The 18,437-nt window shown below is 55.6% G+C and overlaps 1 protein-coding gene across 1 annotated transcript in view; it reads left to right on the forward strand.

Annotated features, from left to right (window-relative positions):
• The first annotated feature begins 1,534 nt into the window (after positions 1-1,534).
• Plxnd1 (plexin D1) overlaps positions 1,535-18,437 on the forward strand; it is a 40,028-nt gene continuing 23,125 nt past the window's right edge. The window contains exons 1-5 of the mRNA XM_032905860.1: positions 1,535-2,780; positions 15,360-15,536; positions 17,608-17,739; positions 17,948-18,048; positions 18,132-18,261. Of these exons, the coding sequence (XP_032761751.1) occupies positions 2,004-2,780; positions 15,360-15,536; positions 17,608-17,739; positions 17,948-18,048; positions 18,132-18,261 (1,317 nt within the window). The 5' untranslated portion in view covers positions 1,535-2,003. The remainder of the gene's footprint in view (positions 2,781-15,359; positions 15,537-17,607; positions 17,740-17,947; positions 18,049-18,131; positions 18,262-18,437) is intronic.

An 18,437-nucleotide genomic window follows, 5' to 3' on the forward strand; every position in this document is an offset into this window, starting at 1 on the left:
AGGAAGGCTGGGGTGGGGGCCAGGGAACCGGGGATGGCTGTACTCTGAGCCCATGCTGCTGACCCTTCAGACACAGGGAAAGCCCCTCCTCACCCTTCCTTCCTATTGGGTGGGAGCAAGGTCACCCTCTGAGAAAGGGCTATCAGGTCTCAAGTTGACAGCTGTAGCCGGTAGGGGGCCCTGACTGAGAACTGGGACTGTGGCTTCAAACACTGGATCTGTGTCCCACCTTCCCCATTAGCTTTACTACTAGGGCCTCAGTTTCCATGTATGTAAAATGGGTTGAATATTTCTAAGGAAGCTGGCTTTTGGTGTGATCCCATGTGGGCATCCCCATGTTGTGGAGATGATCGCATGGGTGTCTGTGACCTTAGGAAGATGACTACTTGCCTTTATCCCAGTGCCTACCAGTTCCTTTGAAGCTGATGTCAAAGGAGTCTGGTGCCCACTGCCAGCTCATATGTGGAAGGACTCAGAACCTTGGACTAAGGGGCAAGGTCCTGGAGGGCCACAGGGTTTGCCTCTTTCTAGAAACCAAGGCCCTGTGGTGTCCTTGCTCAGCCCAGCCCGCCCTTGCAAGAGGGATATACTTTCTCTCAACAATTTTCTACTTTTGCTGTGGGATTGTCAAGCTTGTCCTGGATGCCTGATGCTTGTGAACTCCCTTTACAGGGCAGTTTTGGGAACAGACCATGGGGTCCCAGGGGCCTGATGTCCCAGGTCTGGCTAGCCTTTAGAATGAGGCTTGGAGAACATGTGGAGGGGAGGAGGAGCAGAGTGGGAGGAGGGGGGGGGGTGGGGGGGGTGGGGTGATGTGGCCAGAAGGGCAGGTGGGCTGAGGGGAAATGGAGGTCTTTAGGGGCAAGGACAGGAAAAGATAGGGAGAGCTGCAGGAACAGAAAGAAAAAAAGAGAGAGAAACACAGATGAGGGGAGAGGGAGTGACGCAGGAGAGGCACAAGGGGTTGACTGGATCAGAGTAAAGGAGTCAGAGAGATTGAGAGAGCGAAACTCTGAGCTGCGGTGGAAGGCAAACGGGAGCCCAGAAACAGAAGAGGGAAAGGACTAGAACGAGGAGAAAGAGGAAGGATAACGAACAAGCGTGAGGAAGACATTCCAGGTGGTGGCCAGGAACCAGGGAAGTGGCAGGCAACTTGGGACTGCCGGAGGGGTAGCGGCGACCCCGGACCGCGGGCGTGGCACAGGGCGTGACCGGGGCGGCCCAGGGCTAAAGGGCGTGGACCAAGCGGTTGGGGCAGGGATGGACTGTGGGCGTGGCCTCCACGGAGCCGCCCCTGGGCTGAGCGCCGCGCCAGAGTCGGGCCGGGGCGCCGGGGCTGGGGCGGCAGGCGCGGGCAGGAAGCGCCTCGCGGCCCGGGCCCGCCCCCCGCCCTCGCCGCCTCCGGAGCCCGGCTCCCGGCCGCTGCGCCCCATGCACTCGCCGCGCCGCGCAGCCCGCGCTCGCCTGGATGGCTTCGCGCCGCGGGCGGCACCCCTAGCGCCCGGGCCGCCGCGGCGGTCCCCTTGCCTCCGCGCTCTCACTCGCGGGGCCCCGGTCTGCTGCCGCTGCCTCTGCTGCTGCTGCTTGGGGCGGCACGGGCCGGCGCCCTAGAGATCCAGCGCCGCTTCCCCTCGCCCACGCCCACCAACAACTTCGCCCTGGACGGCACGGCGGGCACCGTGTACCTGGCGGCGGTGAACCGCCTGTACCAGCTGTCCGGTGCCAACTTGAGCCTGGAGGCCGAGGCGACCGTGGGTCCGGTGCCGGACAGCCCGCTGTGTCACGCCCCGCAGCTCCCGCAGGCCTCGTGCGAGCACCCGCGGCGCCTCACGGATAACTACAACAAAATCTTGCAGTTGGACCCGGGCCAGGGTCTGGTGGTCGCGTGCGGCTCCATCTACCAGGGTCTGTGCCAACTGAGGCGCCGGGGCAACATCTCAGCCCTGGCCGTGAGCTTTCCGCCTGCCGCGCCGACCGCAGAACCGGTCACCGTGTTCCCCAGCATGCTCAACGTGGCCGCCAACCACCCCAACGCGTCCACCGTGGGTCTAGTGCTGCCGCCGGCCTCGGGCACCGGGGGCAGCCGTCTGCTCGTGGGCGCCACGTACACCGGCTACGGCAGCGCTTTCTTCCCGCGCAACCGTAGCCTAGAAGACCACCGCTTCGAGAACACGCCCGAGATCTCTATCCGCTCCCTGGACGCGCGTGGAGACTTGGCTAAGCTCTTCACCTTCGACCTCAACCCGTCGGACGACAACATACTGAAGATCAAACAGGGAGCCAAGGAGCAGCACAAGCTGGGCTTCGTGCGTGCCTTCTTGCACCCGGCCGTGCCACCGCACAGCGCGCATCCCTACGCGTACCTGGCGCTCAACAGCGAGGCGCGTGCGGGCGATAAGGACAGCCAGGCGCGCAGCCTGCTGGCGCGCATCTGCCTGCCCCGCGGCGCGGGTGGCGACGCCAAGAAGCTCACCGAGTCCTACATCCAACTGGGCTTGCAGTGCGCGGGCGGCGCGGGCCGGGGTGACCTCTACAGCCGCCTCGTGTCGGTCTTCCCCGCGCGCGAACAGTTCTTCGCTGTCTTCGAGCGGCCCCAGGGCACCCCAGGTGCCCGCAACGCCCCGGCCGCGCTCTGCGCCTTCCGCTTCGCCGACGTGCAGGCCGCCATTCGTGCAGCGCGCACCGCCTGCTTCGTGGAGCCGGCGCCGGACGTGGTGGCGGTGCTGGACAGTGTGGTGCAGGGCACCGGACCGGCCTGCGAGAGCAAGCGCAACATACAGGTAAGCCGTGGACCCGAAGAGCGTGAGCTGGGATACAGTATGCACGCAGATGTCCCAGAGGATTGATGCTGGCCCGGGAGCGTACTGGGTCACAGGTGCACACACCTAAGTGGGGAGGTCTAGGTTGTCAAGGTACCCAGGTGTTCCCCCAAGACAGCGCACCTACAAATCAGCTCTGCAGGGGGCGGGGGGGGGCACAGGTGCGTGCTGAGCCGAGAGAGGGAGTGACACCAAGAGTGTGTTTAGGGAGACTGCGGGTACCCTTAGGACATACCTCTGCACCCTGGCAGATGTGTGATGGGTGTGGCACCTGGTCCTGAAGATAAAGAGAGGGTGGGATGGAAGGGCTGAGTATGTGACAGGGACACCCATCGGAGACCCCAAGAGTGTAGACATGCAGGGATGTAGACTCCCGATGGGAGTCTGTGCCAGGGGACACTGGTATTTGGGAAGTTTGATTGATTCCCTGGAGAGGCCACCTGGTTGGCAAACAGGTGTGTGCTCAAGGCCACTCAACACATAGCAGCTGAGCATCTAGCAGGTGGCATGGCAGACCTGTGAATACAAATGTTGTGGACCTAAGCCAGCCATTCTCAACATGTGGGTTGTGACCTCTGTGGAGTCAAGCAACCCTTTCACAGGGGTTGCATTGTCCTACATATCATCGTGATGCATAACGGTAGCAAAATTACAGTTATGAAGTAGTAGCAACGAAATAATTTTATAGTCGGAGATCACCACAACTGCATTAGAGGGTCACAGCATTAGGAAGATTGAGGACCATAGACTAGTGTGTCATGTGTCAGATGTCTTCAACAAATGCCTGTTCTCATCCCTTTGTACATACAGATGAAGAAATGGGTGTTAAGTTTTAGGGGATGCTCAGAGTCCAACAGTTGAAAAGTAGCAGAGGTGGGACTTGAACACAAGCTGTCTGGTCCCAGCGTGTGTCCATGGTGCTGGGGCTTTGCTGCCTTACAGATGTGGAGTGGGGGCGTCCAGGCAGCCCAGCCGGACAAATGGAGCCACTGAAGATGGAAAGGAGTCTTTGGCAGGGGTCTTTGGTGGAGAACTATAGGGCTGAGAGTGAGGTGGGGTCTCAGGATGGGCAAGACAGCCAGGTTAGGGGATCACCAAGTGAATTGGCCTTGGGTACAGCCAGTCCCCTCAAAACATTTCACAGCAGAATTCTCTTTCCATCCCCCAAAGATACTGAGTTTACAAAGGGCTAAGCCCAGCCTTCTGTGCTCAGTGAGGCTCCCTGCCTTGCCTCTTTCTCTGTGGTCCTCAGGGGCAGCAAGACGATCCCGTGGGCGTGCCCAACACTGGGGCTTTGAGCAAGCCCAGATTCCTTCTCTTGGCAAAGACTCCCTCAGCCGCCTACCACCCTGCCGATTGACCCCTTACAAGAAAGGTCATAGCGGGTGAGAGGCAGACGGACTATCTGAAGCTTGTAGCTTGTAGCCCTACCACCCGGCGGGGTCAGACCCTGTGCAGACTGCAGGGTGAGGGCAGCCACTCTTCTTCTCTATGGAGCCACAACCTTGCCGTGGCTGTGTCTGACCGGATCTGAGGACTGGGAAAAGGGAAGCTCTGTGGGCAAGGGAGGCAGCCCTTTGTGGGCCCCTAGCCGATGAAGGGTTCTGCGGGATTCCTCAGGCTGCTCTCCCCTCCCCCTCCAGTTAGATGTGTCCTGATTCCCACGGTCCTTGGTGCCCCCCTGGGCCGGCACAGTGACTCACCCAGCTGAAGGCAGCTGGATTGTCAGTCTCCCTATGGGGGGCAGGGCCTCTACAGGGAAAATAGCCCCAGGGCAATGTATTTAAGGTCTGCTCCTCACCCCAAGGCCGCAGTCTCTCTGCTAGGGCCCTTCTAGATTAGGCTGTTCCCTTCTCCCCACCAATTCCCAGCTGTGGACACAGGCTAGGTCTGCCAGAAGGGTCTGCAGCAGGACAGGGTGCTGCCAAGCTGTTGCCCTCTCCCCTGCGCTGGCTTGAAGTCCCTCAGTGCCTGGCTGTGTGGCCTTGATGGGGCAACAGAACCTTCTGACGCCTCAGTTTGCTCCCTAATGTTAGGGCGATGCACAGTCTTCCCACAGAGGCATTAGGACCATGAACACCATCTTCCCACAGAGGACCAAATGAGCAAGTTAACCGCAAAGTCAAGCACTTAGTGCCTAGCCCACAGCAGTCATTGGTCGGTTCTGCTCTTCTCACCCCTGGGGTTGTAGTTAGCTCTCAGCTGGGTCAGAGGCTGTCCTGAGGAAGTGTCCTAGTCAGGTCTGTTCTGCAGCTATGACTACCTGCACCCGCAGCCCTGTGTAGGTCCCTGAACATTTACCAAACCCCCAATGTTACGAGACCCCTGCTTTCCTGTCCCAAGTGGAGTCATCGCCAGAGCACCTCGGGTCAATGTGGGCACTGGCACACACACACTACCCATTGCCAAGCACAGGAGTTGGTAATTGCGTGATCTAGAAAGCCCACGATGGCTGGCAGGGAGGAGGGACGAGAAGGAACAGCAGTTAAGATGCTCAGGGTAAGATACTCTCTGAAGTTTGCCCTGAGCTGGCCCTTCATCCTTTGCTCTCTACACAGGGCAACAGGCTGGACCTGTGCCTCCGCCATGGCCAGCCAGGACCCTGAAGGCCAGACGTGTCCAGCACTGGGTGGAAGGATAGAAGGTAGTTAGGTGTGTTTGGAGGGAAAGCATGTTGGGCAGTTGTAGGCTATGGTAGAGACAGAGGCGGGGAATGACAAGGTGAAGTTGGCGGGGTACGACTCCCTTCTCTGAATCTGTTGCCTGTAAATGACCATGACGTGTACTTAAGTTGCAGGACAGCACAGCAAATGCCAGGTCTGTTCCCCCCTCCCCCCCGCCATGGTGTCTTTTTATAGTAATAGCAGAGGAAAAAAAAAAAAAAAGAAAACCCAGGCAGTTTTTAAAGCAGGCGTACAGTGGGTGGCACAGGCACGGCGCAGGAAGGTATTTTCTACACGAATTTCAGGGCTGAGATGGCAGGTGGTGGCGAAGGGAGAGAGCTTCTGAGACAGGCTTTAGGTTCGGGAAAGGGTTTGAAGTCAGCACGCTGGGTCAAGGAGGCAAGCAGAGACCCTTGTGGGATGTAGGAGAGGGCCTGGCTGGGATCACCTCCCCTGGAAAGACAGGTGGGGCATCTAAGAATGTCTGGCTCCCATGTACCCAGGGACAAAGATGACAGAGCTTTGCCCTACCCTGCCCTTACGCTGTGTAATCCAGGGCCAGTCAGTTACCCTCTCTGTGCCTCATGCTTCTTCGTTCTAATGGAAAGTCTGTGTCTCCTTTCAAAGATGTGGGTCAAAAAAAAAAAATTCCCATATGCTGCACCTAGGAAATGGCAGGTGCAGGTACCAGGGGGAGAAAATACATCTGAGCACAGAACGCTGGTGTGTGGAGCAGACAGCAGGTGCTCAGGAGAGGGTGGGCTAGGCTCTTGCAGCTGATGAGCTCACACCAGGCTCTGAGGGAGCCAGGATAAAGCAGAGAACTGTGGTGAGAGTGTAGGCAGGCCCTATCCCCAGAGGAGCTCAGTGGGGCGTGCAGACTGAAAGCTAGCCAGGCCAATGCCTGCTGTGCACCAACTCAGGAGGGTGGGGCAACCAAGGAAGCTGAGGCCTCTGTTGGTTTGTTCGTTTGTTTGTTTGTTTGTTTGTTTGTTTTGTGGGGTGTGTTGGGCAGACCCAGAACCTGATGCCTGCTAATGGGGAGAGGAGTCACTGCTTGTCACTGCCTCATTTTCACTGCCCACACTCAGTCCCCACAGTGAGGTTTACAGTAGGGGAAACTGAGAGAAACCCAGAGAGGGCAAGGGACTTGCCCAAGGTCATGCAGCCTTCATTGAAGGATGGCTGGTCAGCTGAGAGCCCTGGGCTCAGGGTGCTTGGGTTCTCCCATGGCTGGAATGAGGTCATTTGGGTAATTCCCTGGTGGGGGGCTGGGTACCACAGCTCCTGAGAGATAGATGGGTGGGGTGAAACCATTGAGCATGTGCAGAAGGGCACAGGCAGGGCACAGAGGAGGCCTGAGAGCAGCTGGCTGTACTTTTCTCTGAAAATGCAGCATGTTAGCCAGGTGCCACCTCAACACTTGGGAGGCCGGGAATAGGAGGGTTGTAAGTTAGACGCCAGCTTGAACTGTTGTAAGGACACCTTATCCCAAACCAAAACCAAAACTAAAACTAAAAGTGAAGGAACAAAAACAGTGCCCCTTCTCTGAAAAGGGATGAGAGCCCCAGCCCCTGGGAGTGTGTAAATGTGTTTATAGATGTAGGAACGCAGACTAGGCAAGTGCCTTTTGGTTTTTCCAGTGGGGTCCTGAGTCACTTGTGTTGGGGACAGACTGCAGAGACTACTCAGGGAAGTGTAGGTGGATCTCATGACCCAGGACACAGTCACGGCAGAGACCATCTCTACTTGGCAGGCTGGGTACCCTTGTTCATGGAGTCTAGGGAGCTAGTGTGTGGCTCAAGTTCTGATGCTGCTGCAGGATCTGAGCTAGACCATGTCTTGACAGAGTCCCTCACTCAGCCCCCAAAAATGCAAATGTCTCTTTGTAATTAGTGAGTTTGTCCTGTGCCAGGCATTTGCAAAGCACCTTAAAACCCAACTCTCCCTGCCCGAGGCAGTAAGATGGCATTTATGTATGTCTACATTGATACACACGACGCAGAAGCCACAGGTCAGTGTCCTGCGTCTGCCTCTGTCACTCTAAGACAGGGTCTCTCATGGAACCAGGGGCGTATTTGCCTAGATTGGCTGACCGAGCTCCAAGTGTTCTCCTGCCTCAGCTTCCCAGGGCTGAGATCATAGGTGCAAGTAGCCGTACCTACTGTTCATGTGGGCGCTGGAGATCTGCACACAGAGCCTTGTTCTTATGCACTGAGCACTTTAAAAAAGGAAGACATTTTAAAGGTGGGGAAAAGGAGCCTAAGAATGACCTAAGGTGGCAGTGAGCGCTCCCAGGAGGGCTGCAGAATTGCCCCAGTCTAGAGTCAGAACCTTTCAGCCACTCCCAGATGTGGGGCTTCTGCCCCTCCGTTGGGCTGCCATCTTCGGTGGCTTGTCACGTCCCAAATCTTAATTCCTAGAGGCATCCTTTAGGGAAGGCACTATGCTTGTTTCGTGGCCCAAAAAGAGGAGGTATAGACCCTGTCCTGGTATCCCAGAATCCCAGAAAACTCAGAACCACACTACCCTGTACTGAACCTCATCCAAGAATAGGAGGGCTCCCTGGAGGTGGCAGCTCTGGACAGCATTTGGGGGATGGCTAGACAGGAAAGGAAGGAATCATGGCAGGGACAAGGTGGTGGTGTGGTGGCTGACTTAGCCAGCAGGGCTGAGACTGAGAACATAGGGTCTTGTCCGTGGACCAAGTTCTTAGATACCATTCTGCTGGCCCTGCAGAGCCTGTGGCTTTAGAGGGTGAGGACACATGGTTCACTTGGCTCTGGAAAGGTCCTAGCTGCTACCAGGTGCTGGCCAGTTTCCCCTCTGATGGCTGCCCCAGGTGATTCCCAGGGCCTTTCCAGCTCCTGACAATGGTGTGATCATTGCCATGGAAACCAGCTGTCCCTAAGTGGGGACAACCTCAAGAGTATCTCTGAGAGACAGAACAGGGACCAAGCTACTCCAGAACAGAGCTTCCTCTTGTTAAAATCCACATTAGGGCCACCCAGGTGGGCATCTGGTAGCCCCACTGAAGTGGCTTCTTCTGGTGCTGACACGTGATGTCCCCAAGATCCCAGGCAGCCAGGCTCTTGCTCTCCCAATGCACTGTCCTCAGCCCAAAACTCCATAAATCACATAAGATGGAGGAGGGAGGAAGGAAGCCTGCTTGCGGCTCTAGTCCAAGGCCTAGGCAGCCCCAGAGGGCCGATCACAGAGGCACTTTAGGCCCAATCAGTAAATAACAGAGCTGCGGGTAGTAACCTTGAGTGGAGGCCTCAGGCTGGAGCCGTGCTGGGCGCTGGCTAACTGCCTGAATGGGTCATCTCAGCCTCGTTTGCAAGCTATGCTGCAGTGCCGTGGGCCTCAGTTTCTCCAGCTGGCACTCAAGGGCTTTCTAGCTCCAAGTGGCTGTGATGGCAGCAGCTGTGGGGAGCCACAGAATGCAGAACCAGCTGACCTGCCTGGAGCCGAGGAACCCCCCAAGTGTGTCAGTACCCAAGGGACAGCTAGGGAAGGCCAGAGAGGAGGGAGGCCGTGCTGTAGAGGAGGTGTGAGACTCAGTCTGTTCCCTCAAGGGACCAGTAGTGGCCAGCCCAGGAGACACAGCTGGACCCCTGCAGTGAGGAAGAAGCAGAGAGCCATCTAGCTGGAGGAGGCCTGCTTACTGGAGCTAGCTGGGGGCAGGGCAATGGGCTGGGGAGAGACACAGTGCTGCTTAGACCACACCACACTGTGTTCCTTGGGGACAAGTTGGGGGGGGGTTGCTGGGGACTGGGCCAGCTAGGGAATGAGAAACAGCCTGGAGAAGCGGGGAGCTGGGTGGCTGGCTGGCTGTGGTCACCATCTGAATAAGCCATGCAGGGTTCAGGCAGCAGCCACTCAGGCTTCCGAACCTGGACTGTGCAGGATGCTAGCCCAGGAACCCATGCAGACTCCTGACTGCTGTAGGTGCCCCGCGGTCATCGGCAGGGCTTCCCCATTCTTGGACACCCCAACCCTATTGTTGCCCCCAAAGCCACCTGGGAACATTTACTGAGCAGCTGCGAGTAGCACTTCTAGTCCTGTGTGGCAGGTGCTGTTACTGTCCCAGTTGAGGAAGCCAGCCAATGGCTGGGCTGTATGCCTTAAGGAAGTCCCTGCCCACCTCTGTGCTGGGTATCTCTGGCAGCTGCTGGAGTATCTTGATGGCCTTGGGAGGTGCATGGGCTTCTGGACAAGAACAGTTTCCTCTGAGAGAACCTTCCAGAACAGTCTGTCATCTCCTCCCCTGGCCAGAGCTGATACATAGTAGGTTTAAGGAATCTTTGTGCCTCAGTTTGCCCTCAAGTGAGGCACTGCTTATGTGGATCCACCATCTTCCTAAGGACAGCATGGGCTGAAGCTGGGCAGCGGGGTGGGGTGGGGCTTAAGGCTGGATTTCTTTTTTTTTTATTCTTTTTTTCCGGAGCTGGGGACTAAACCCAGGGCCTTGTGCTTGCTAGGCAAGTGCTCTATCACTGAGCTAAATCCCCAACCCCTAAAGCTGGATTTCTTGGAGGTGAAGTCTGCTTCTGATATCCGTGCAAGCTCCAGATAATTTCTTTTATTCCTGAGACAAATATTAACGCCAAGGGCAGAGGGTCCCAACTGGTTGGGCTCTGCAGGAAGCTGCTGCCTGCTGAGGTTGCCCTTCCTCCTGGGTCTGCCACCCCCACATCCCCATGAGAACCCTGCCCCATCCAGCCTGGATCCCTGTCCTTATCCTTCTACTGAGTTCACAGCTTGGGAGTCTAGGAGGTGTGGCCCCACATGGGGCAGAACACAGATCTCAGACCAGCCACAGGTCAGGGTCACTTTGAGCAAGCCCTTGATGGTTTATGTTTATACTGACTGGAGGCTGTTGAACAGCAGAGAGGTCACGGCCTACTCTGCAGCTGCGTGTGTGTTTGTGTGTGTGTGTTTGTGTGTGTGTGTGTGTGTGTGTGTGTGTGTGTGTGTGTGTGTGTGTTTTAATAAGCATCATATTTGAACTAATCTTCAATTTAAAGGACTTAAGTTGTGAAGGCAGGAAGGGCAGCCCTCCCCCATGTCCCTCTCTCCAAGTCCCCTTTGCTGGCATCCCGCACTACCACAATACACACAGTATTGGGCCCCCTCTGACTCTCAGCTAAGCTGCAGAAGCTCCCCGTGGGATGGGGTGTGGCTCTCACAGATCCCCCTGTCTTACAGACTCCACCCCAGAACAGCAGAGAAGAAACTCTCTCATTGGCTGCTGTCAGGGTGGTTGAGAGGGGAGCTCAGTAGCCTTTGTCACCCCACAGTCAGCTATGTGACACTTCTGAACAATTGCAAACCTTCCATTCTGGGCCTCAGATAGGAAGGTGTCCCTAGGCCAGGGCCAACTGCAGAGTAGGAACCCAGTGCCCACGGTTGCCGTGTCTCATCCTCCTCTGAGTGCCTACTGTGGAGGTGTGGAGGTCTGGCAGGGTCTGCGGGCAGGATATGACAGGCATACTGTAAGCCCTCCTGTAGCCGGCTTCCTGGGAGAGAAGAGCTGTATTCAGCTGCAATTACTGAAGGAGTGAAATCAATAGGGCAGCCCTTTAATGGAGAGTGGGCAGCACTGAGCTGGGCCCCAGGAGGCAGCCGGCTCAATAGGGAGGGGCTGTGTGCTCTCAAGGAAGAGCTAAAATCAGTGGCCATTACCTACCCCATTTCAGGGAGTGATAAACTGAGGCTCTTACAGAAAACAGAGCTAGCTGCTAGCTTTTGTCTTGCCCCAAACACCTGCCTGCCCTGTGCTACCCACACAATAGGTAGACCTTGAACTGTATTCTTTCCTTGCTCTTCCAGCACCCCTGTGTTGCTGTGTTGCTGAATATTGCTTTCCATCGCTCTGCTTAGAAAGGAAGCAGCTGAATATAATCTTTACACCTTAGTCAAAATTAATTTCCCTTCTTTAGTAAGTATTCACCCATGAGCATTCCAAAGGGACCCATCATGCATATGATACACCCGAATAAATAGAAGTGCAGGCCGTGACAGTATTGTCTCTCTCTCTCTCTCTCTCTCTCTCTCTCTCTCTCTCTCTCTCTCTCTCTCTCACACACACACACACACACACACACACACAGACACACACACACACACACACACACAGACACACACACAGACAGAAGAGACAGACAGACAAAGAGAGACCAGGGGTGGAAGCGATGAGAATGTGTGTATGCACACACATATGGGGTATGTACACATGCATGTGGCCAGAGGACAACCTTGGGTGTCTTCCTCACAGGCTTCTCAAAGTAGGCCAGGCTCACTGGCCAGTGAAGTGCAAGGACCCCCAGGTCACAGCCACCTCCAGAGTTCCGGGAGTCCAAGCCAGTGCCACCAAACTCACTGGTTTTTGTTTGGTCTAATCATGGTTTCTGGGGATTAACCTCAGATCTTCATGCCTTCAGAGCAAGCACTTGTCCAGCGGAGCCATCTTCTCGTCCCTGGACTTATTTTTTTAAGAGTCGCATATTAACTGACCAGAGCCTTGAGAGCTGGGTTACCAGGAGAGGAAGCATGGTGGAGTTGTGGCCTGAGGGGCTAGGCACTGGCTGCTAAGGGTAGGACCAAGAGAGTGGTGTGGGACACGGGTGGGATGTTTCAAGAACTGCAGAGAAACGGTGTGGTTGGACTAAAGTAGGGGTAGCGGGCAGAATGGAGAGGACCTGAGCATTCGGCAGGGTGAAATCCCTCTGCACACAGGACAGTACAGCCGTGTCTCGGGACACTGGTGTGCTGTGTCCCAGTGAGCTAGGAATAGGCTGGGGCTGTGTGGGCCACTTCAGTGAATGAGGTGCTGGGGAGAAATTCCAGGCTGTGGGGCCCATGCCCCTGATCACTAAGTTCCGCAAGGCCACCCTCAGGGCCTCTGTGGGTGTCCCAGCCCTGCTCCTGCTTGAGCCACTTGTGTCTGAGGGCTCCCAGCCCAGGCAGGCAGCCTCCCTTCCCTCCACATAGATCATTCCAGCCCCTGTTGCTCACTTCTCCTTTAAAAGAAAAAAAAAAAAACCTTTTTTTTTTTTTTTTTTTTTTTTAGATTTTATTTTAGGATAAGAAAAAAAAGGTTGGGGGAAAGGCTTTTTCGAAAATTCCTTCGGCACAGAATTAATGGCTTGTGAACGTCAGGGCGGGCTGCGGGAGTCAGTTCCCGGCCTTTCCATAGCCTCCCCTCTCATCGTGGCCCACAAATCATCCAGCCCACCACTGGCTTTGCCTTTCCCAGGACCCGCACGCTGGCTGGACAGCCAGGCAGGGCTCAGCAGAGAACCCAGAGCCAACCCCGGGGGTCTCCCAGAGCTCACATCCCACAGCAGGGGCTTACAATTTTAATTTAAAAACCAACTTATTTAATGATGCAACAAAGTAATCTGTATTCAGTGAAAGTTATGTAAGTGGTGGAAGACCAGGGTCTCAGTGGGATGGGACAGCTGTAGCCCTTGTATCCCAGGACAGCTGGGGAGGAGCCCAGCCTAGGGGTCAGCTCAGAGCCCACAGCTAAGGTCATCTCAGCTCACTTACATCCAGGACAAAGCTCAGGTCAGGAATCAGAGTGTACAGTGACTCTGTTTGCACAGTCTCGCATACTCTCGGTCAGCCAAGGTCTAAGAATATTAAATGGAAAATTCCAGAAATAAACAATTCGTAATCTTGAAACGGCCTGCTGTGCTGAGTACCACGATGAAGTCTTGTGGTGTCCATCCCTACCCTGCATCTGAGTCTGGGCTCCGTCCACCGTTTCCACCCTGCCTAAGTTACCCACCTGGTAGCTGCCCAGTAGTCATGGTTACTGATCTCCTGTCCCCAAATGCCAGGGCTTTGTTTGCACAGTCCTTATTTTTCTTAAATTGCAAATACATTGTGGTGGCAATGTAATATATCACAAAAAGCCATGATGCGCCTGCTTTGGGAGAAAGAGTGGAAATTCTTGACTTGAAGCTGCCAGGGTCTGTGGTCAGTGAGCTTGTGAAGCAGAGCCCACACTTACTGCGCTCCGTTGTGGTATCCTGCGATTGTTCCATTACTGCCTCTCCTACAGAGACGACTGATAAACTCATAGGGAGATACATATGGGACCAAACTGTGTATATAGGACTTGGTCCCTGTGTTTTCTGACATCCCCCAGAGGACTTGGGATGTGTTCTGGTCAGGCACTGCTGTGCTACAACCTGATAGACAGCGACCGGAGCAGAGATGCTGGCCCTGAGGCAGGACCAGCTTGTGAGGTAGATACACGTTAGACGGCTAGAATGGAAACCTGAGGGAGCTGAGAGCCGACGTCAGAGAAGCCCCACTGAGGTGACCAAGGCCACAAGCTTAGGAGTAGGCAGCTTCTGTGTGTGGGGCAAATGTTCTGCCATTAACTCCATCACAGCACCTCAGACTCCACCCATGTAGGAGCGTTGTGTCTGGAGGTCAGGAAACCGTTCTCACCTTCCACCTTGAGGCAGTGACTCTCTGCTTGCTTATGTGAAGTTGGGATGAGTCTCCTGTCTCTGCCTACCATCGCTCAGGAAGAGTGCTGGGTTCACAGATGTGCACTGGCTCTTTTGGAGTCCACAGACACACTCATTAGTCCCCAGCACCCCCACCCCCATTTACCTTTCTTTTTATTTTAATTCATTTTTTAGTTTTTACTTTTAGTTTTTATTTACATTAATGCCATACAAAATATTTTGATCATACTCTTTCCCTTCCCCAATTCCTCCCAGATCTTCCCAATCTCTCTACCCACCCAGGTCTTCTCTCCTACTAGCTGGAACTGGCCAAGCAGCCATGATGGCTGGCTTGTAGTTCCCTGGGAACCCACCCATCTGCCCCTGCTGCACCGGGATCCCACCAGTGCAGCACTGTATCTGGCTTTCTAACTCCGGTCATCATGCTTGTATGACAAGTACTTAACCGAAAGAGCCTTCAAATCCATTCTGTTACTGGATTAGCACCAGTCATATCTGAGACCTGGTAGTGTCTGCTAAGTCTGTCCCAGCACCAGCTGAAGACCTTGACCTCTGCAAACTCAGTCTACCACTGAGCTTGTCTCAACCCACCAAGGAGAAGTATGTGCATATGCCCATTTTACAGCTAAGTAAACAGACTCAGAAAAGCAAAGTGACATGCCGGGGTCACCCACAGCAACCCTTCAGGACACAATCTGCCCATTGGTTTTAGCCCAGGGCACCTCAGCTCCAACCTGTATCTGGGTGGGAGGTTTGCCCTACTCCAAAATGGTCCCAAGAACCTAGGGGACAGGAACAGATGCTAGAACTGGTGGGGAAACACAGTAGAGGTAGGTGGGACACCTCTTGGGTGTCACTTCAGTAGTGAACTAAGACAAGAATGACCTCAGTGACCAAATATGGGCTCTTCTGGCCTCTCTGCTGTGTCTGGCCAGGAGGAATGATGTGGCCAGGTATGTGTCTGTGCTGTATTGCTCAGGCTGGGTTGAAATTCCCAGGGTCAGGTGACTCTCCTGTCTCAGCTTCCTCAGTGTCTGGGCCTAAAAGTGTGTACCCCTGTACCTTTAGTCTCTTAAAAGCCAAACTGGCCAGACCCTTGGCCAGCATGTCTTGCCTTCCTTCCTCCCTTCGTCCCTTTCTCCCTCCCTCCATCTCTCTCCCCCCCACATACCCAGTCTTGTCCCCATACATCTTAAACACCAGCCATCTCCTAGGAGTAGCTGTGTCATCCAAGGTCAAGGCTTGACCCGAGTAGCATCTGGAGATCTATTTAGCTGGGCCTCCGCTGGGAGCAGGGGTGTTCAAGCAGGGTCTGAGAGCTGAGATCCGCCTGTGTGGACAGGCAGGGAGCCAGAGAAGGTTCTAGAGCTGCCTTGTCCCCACAGCTGCAGCCGGAGCAGCTGGACTGTGGAGCAGCCCACCTTCAGCACCCACTGACCATCCTGCAGCCACTGAGGGCATCGCCGGTGTTCCGTGCTCCAGGGCTCACGGCCGTGGCTGTGGCCAGTGCTAACAACTACACAGCCGTCTTTCTGGGCACTGCCACGGGGAGGCTCCTCAAGGTAAGCATGCGGGACTGGAGCTCCCTGGGGTGGGCCACTGAGGACCAGAGTCACTCTGCCTTCTTCAGTTTTCCCTCTAGGCCTTCCCAGTGGCCTGTGACGAGGGAAGGAAGTGGCCTGAGTGATGTCTGCCTCTGCTTTCGGCATCTCCCAGCCTGGGGCCGCTGCTCTGCAGACAGGTCTTCACCTTTGCTGTGTACTTGCTCCCTCAGGGCCTCTGTTTCCCTTCTGGCTGCAGTTGTTGGGGGACTTCAATGAGGGACACAACAGCCCTGCTGGCCATCACCTCAGGGGTCCAGTGTTTGGATTAACCATGAGGTCTATCATCTTGCAAGTCCCAGAGCTAAGGGAGGGCAAGGAGCTTCTCCTCTTACCTCACAGCAGACTGAACACCCCTGCCCACGACCTCTCCACCTCTCTGTGGGGAAAGTCAGTCTTCCAGCCAGGCCCAGCCTAATTGACTCAAGAGTCCATAATTTAATTCCCTTTGGCAGCTGCCTGGGTCGGGGTGGGGTGGGGCTTGGGTCCCACAGGTCTGGAACTACCTGTGGTGCCTAGGGAGAGCACAGGGCCCCAAGCCTGCCTGCCTGCCGGTTACTCAGCTTCAGCTCACCAGGGTTCGGCTGTGCAGTCAGATGACCGGCTTCTGCTTTTAAGTGTTACTATTCGCCGTGTGACCTGAGGACATAGCTTGTCTCCCTCTGTCCAGTTAGGGAATGAGCAGAGCAGCGCTGTGGTCAGAGCCCTCTCCCCTTCTACCCATAAAGCTGCAGCCATTAGGCACCTACTGTTTATACAGTGCCTCAGGGTACTTCACAGGCTTCACCTAGTTCTTTAGCTCTCACATCAAGCCAAGGATTCTGTTCCACAGAAGCAGGCCTCGAGGTCCTCCGTGAGAGGCGACTACCCCCAGAGTGACCAGATAGCTGGAAATGGGGTCGTTGCTTTTCACCTTCAGTTGATTTCTGTGTGCCATGCTTGGGGTCGAATACAGGACCTTAGCGATGAGCAGGTTGGTGTCTCTCCTGCCAGCCCTCTCTCTATTTGGAACGTCTATCTTAGCCCTCAGCTGGGGCCCCAGGACTCAGTGGACACTGAGGAAGTGGACATGACTTGGCATCTGTTTGGCGTCTGGGGTAGGCGGGTGTAGTGTGAGCCCCTGCTAGCATCCCAAGAGGCTTCCTGGCAACATCTCAGAGGGCAAGCCTGAGCCAGGGGGGACCTGGGGAGGGCACGGCGTTGACCTGGTACACCCCAGAATAAAAAGGATAGTGGTACTGTCAGGAAGATGTGTATCAGACGTGAGGCAGGCCTGGATGGGCAAGGCGTATAATGTATAGACAGTGGGAGCAAAGTGAGAGCGAGGTAGGGGTGTGGCTAGAGGTGTGGCTAGGAGTGTGGCTAGGTGGATCCTCAAGGCATCGAATGCCACAGCCAGTTTCTTCTGGCAGGGAACCTCTGCAGGTTTTAGAAACCCAGAGGAAGGTGAGTGGGCGGCCTCAAAGGTGTCCAGACCGCCAACTTTTACCCCCTGATTAACATCTTGGATACTTGGACACCCGGCCTGCGGAGACAGAGGGGAACACAGACCTTGGAGAGCCACGCAGAGGGGCCTGGGCCCTTGCCCAGGACTGCTGCTTGTCATCTCTCTTATCCCCACAGTCCTGCGGGACTATGCTCATCCTGACTCTTACTTACTAGGGAAACTGAGGCTCAGGGTGGGAAACAACTCATTTGGATTGTACATGAGTGCATGTCAGAAACAGAATCCAAGCCTTGCTAGTAGCCATGACAACCAGCAGCCTCCCAGAGAATGAATGGCTTGGCTACAGCCCACACAGATACCTGGGGGAAATGTTGGAGTCAAGCAGGAACGGAGTTCCTGGTGGGGGCGCTGTTGAGTCAGTGAGAATGAGAGTATGGCCCTCGGGAAGTCCACCTAGGAGCCCCGTTTTCCCTTTCACCCTGGACCATCTGAGTAGGATGAGAAAGGAGACCCCAATCCTGGAGCAGCCTGACCTTGTGGGTGGCAGTCCCGGGCACCAGTAGGTGATGGCCTTTCCTTCCTCAGATCAGCCTGAATGAGAGCATGCAGGTAGTAAGCCGGCGGGTGCTGACTGTGGCCTACGGGGAGCCTGTGCACCATGTCATGCAGTTTGACCCCATGGATCCTGGTTACCTGTACCTGATGACATCCCACCAGGTAAGGAACTTAGCCAGCCAGCGTTTGCACATGCTGACCCTCCTGTCGGGAACGCCACCTTCCTTCCCCACCTCCATCTTTGCTGACTCATGTCTGGGACATGATGCTTCAAGGCTATGTTTTCCCCACATACCCTCCGGACTTAGCTACCCTAGCCTTACAAGAGAGGGGTGGCACCCTTGCTCAGCTGGGCTCCCTCTGCCTGCAGATGGCCCGAGTGAAGGTGGCGGCGTGTGAGGTACACTCCACCTGCGGGGACTGTGTGGGCGCAGCCGATGCCTACTGTGGCTGGTGCACTCTGGAGACCCGGTGAGACCCTAAGGTGATGGCAGGGCAGGGAGGGCCAGCAGGTAGTGGCCCCAGCCTAGGACCTAACCCCATGGTGCCTGCAGGTGCACACTCAAGCAGGATTGTGCCAACTCCAGCCTGCCGCATTTCTGGACCAGTGCCAGTGAGGGCCCCAGCCGCTGCCCTGCCATGACAGTACTGCCGTCTGAGATTGATGTACACCGGGACTACACAGTGAGTGCAGCCACACCAGCATAAAGCCTGGGGGCCACAGCAGAGGCCAGGCACCATCTCCATGGCTGGGCCACTTCAACATTCTGCCATGGACTCTTGCGGGACTGGTCAACAGTTAGGACCATGCAACCTGAGTACTTAGCAGTGCACAGACGACTGCTGGCATTTAAGGGGTA

Source organism: Rattus rattus, chromosome 6, assembly GCF_011064425.1.
Source record: "Rattus rattus isolate New Zealand chromosome 6, Rrattus_CSIRO_v1, whole genome shotgun sequence".
Lineage (NCBI taxonomy): Eukaryota > Metazoa > Chordata > Mammalia > Rodentia > Muridae > Rattus > Rattus rattus.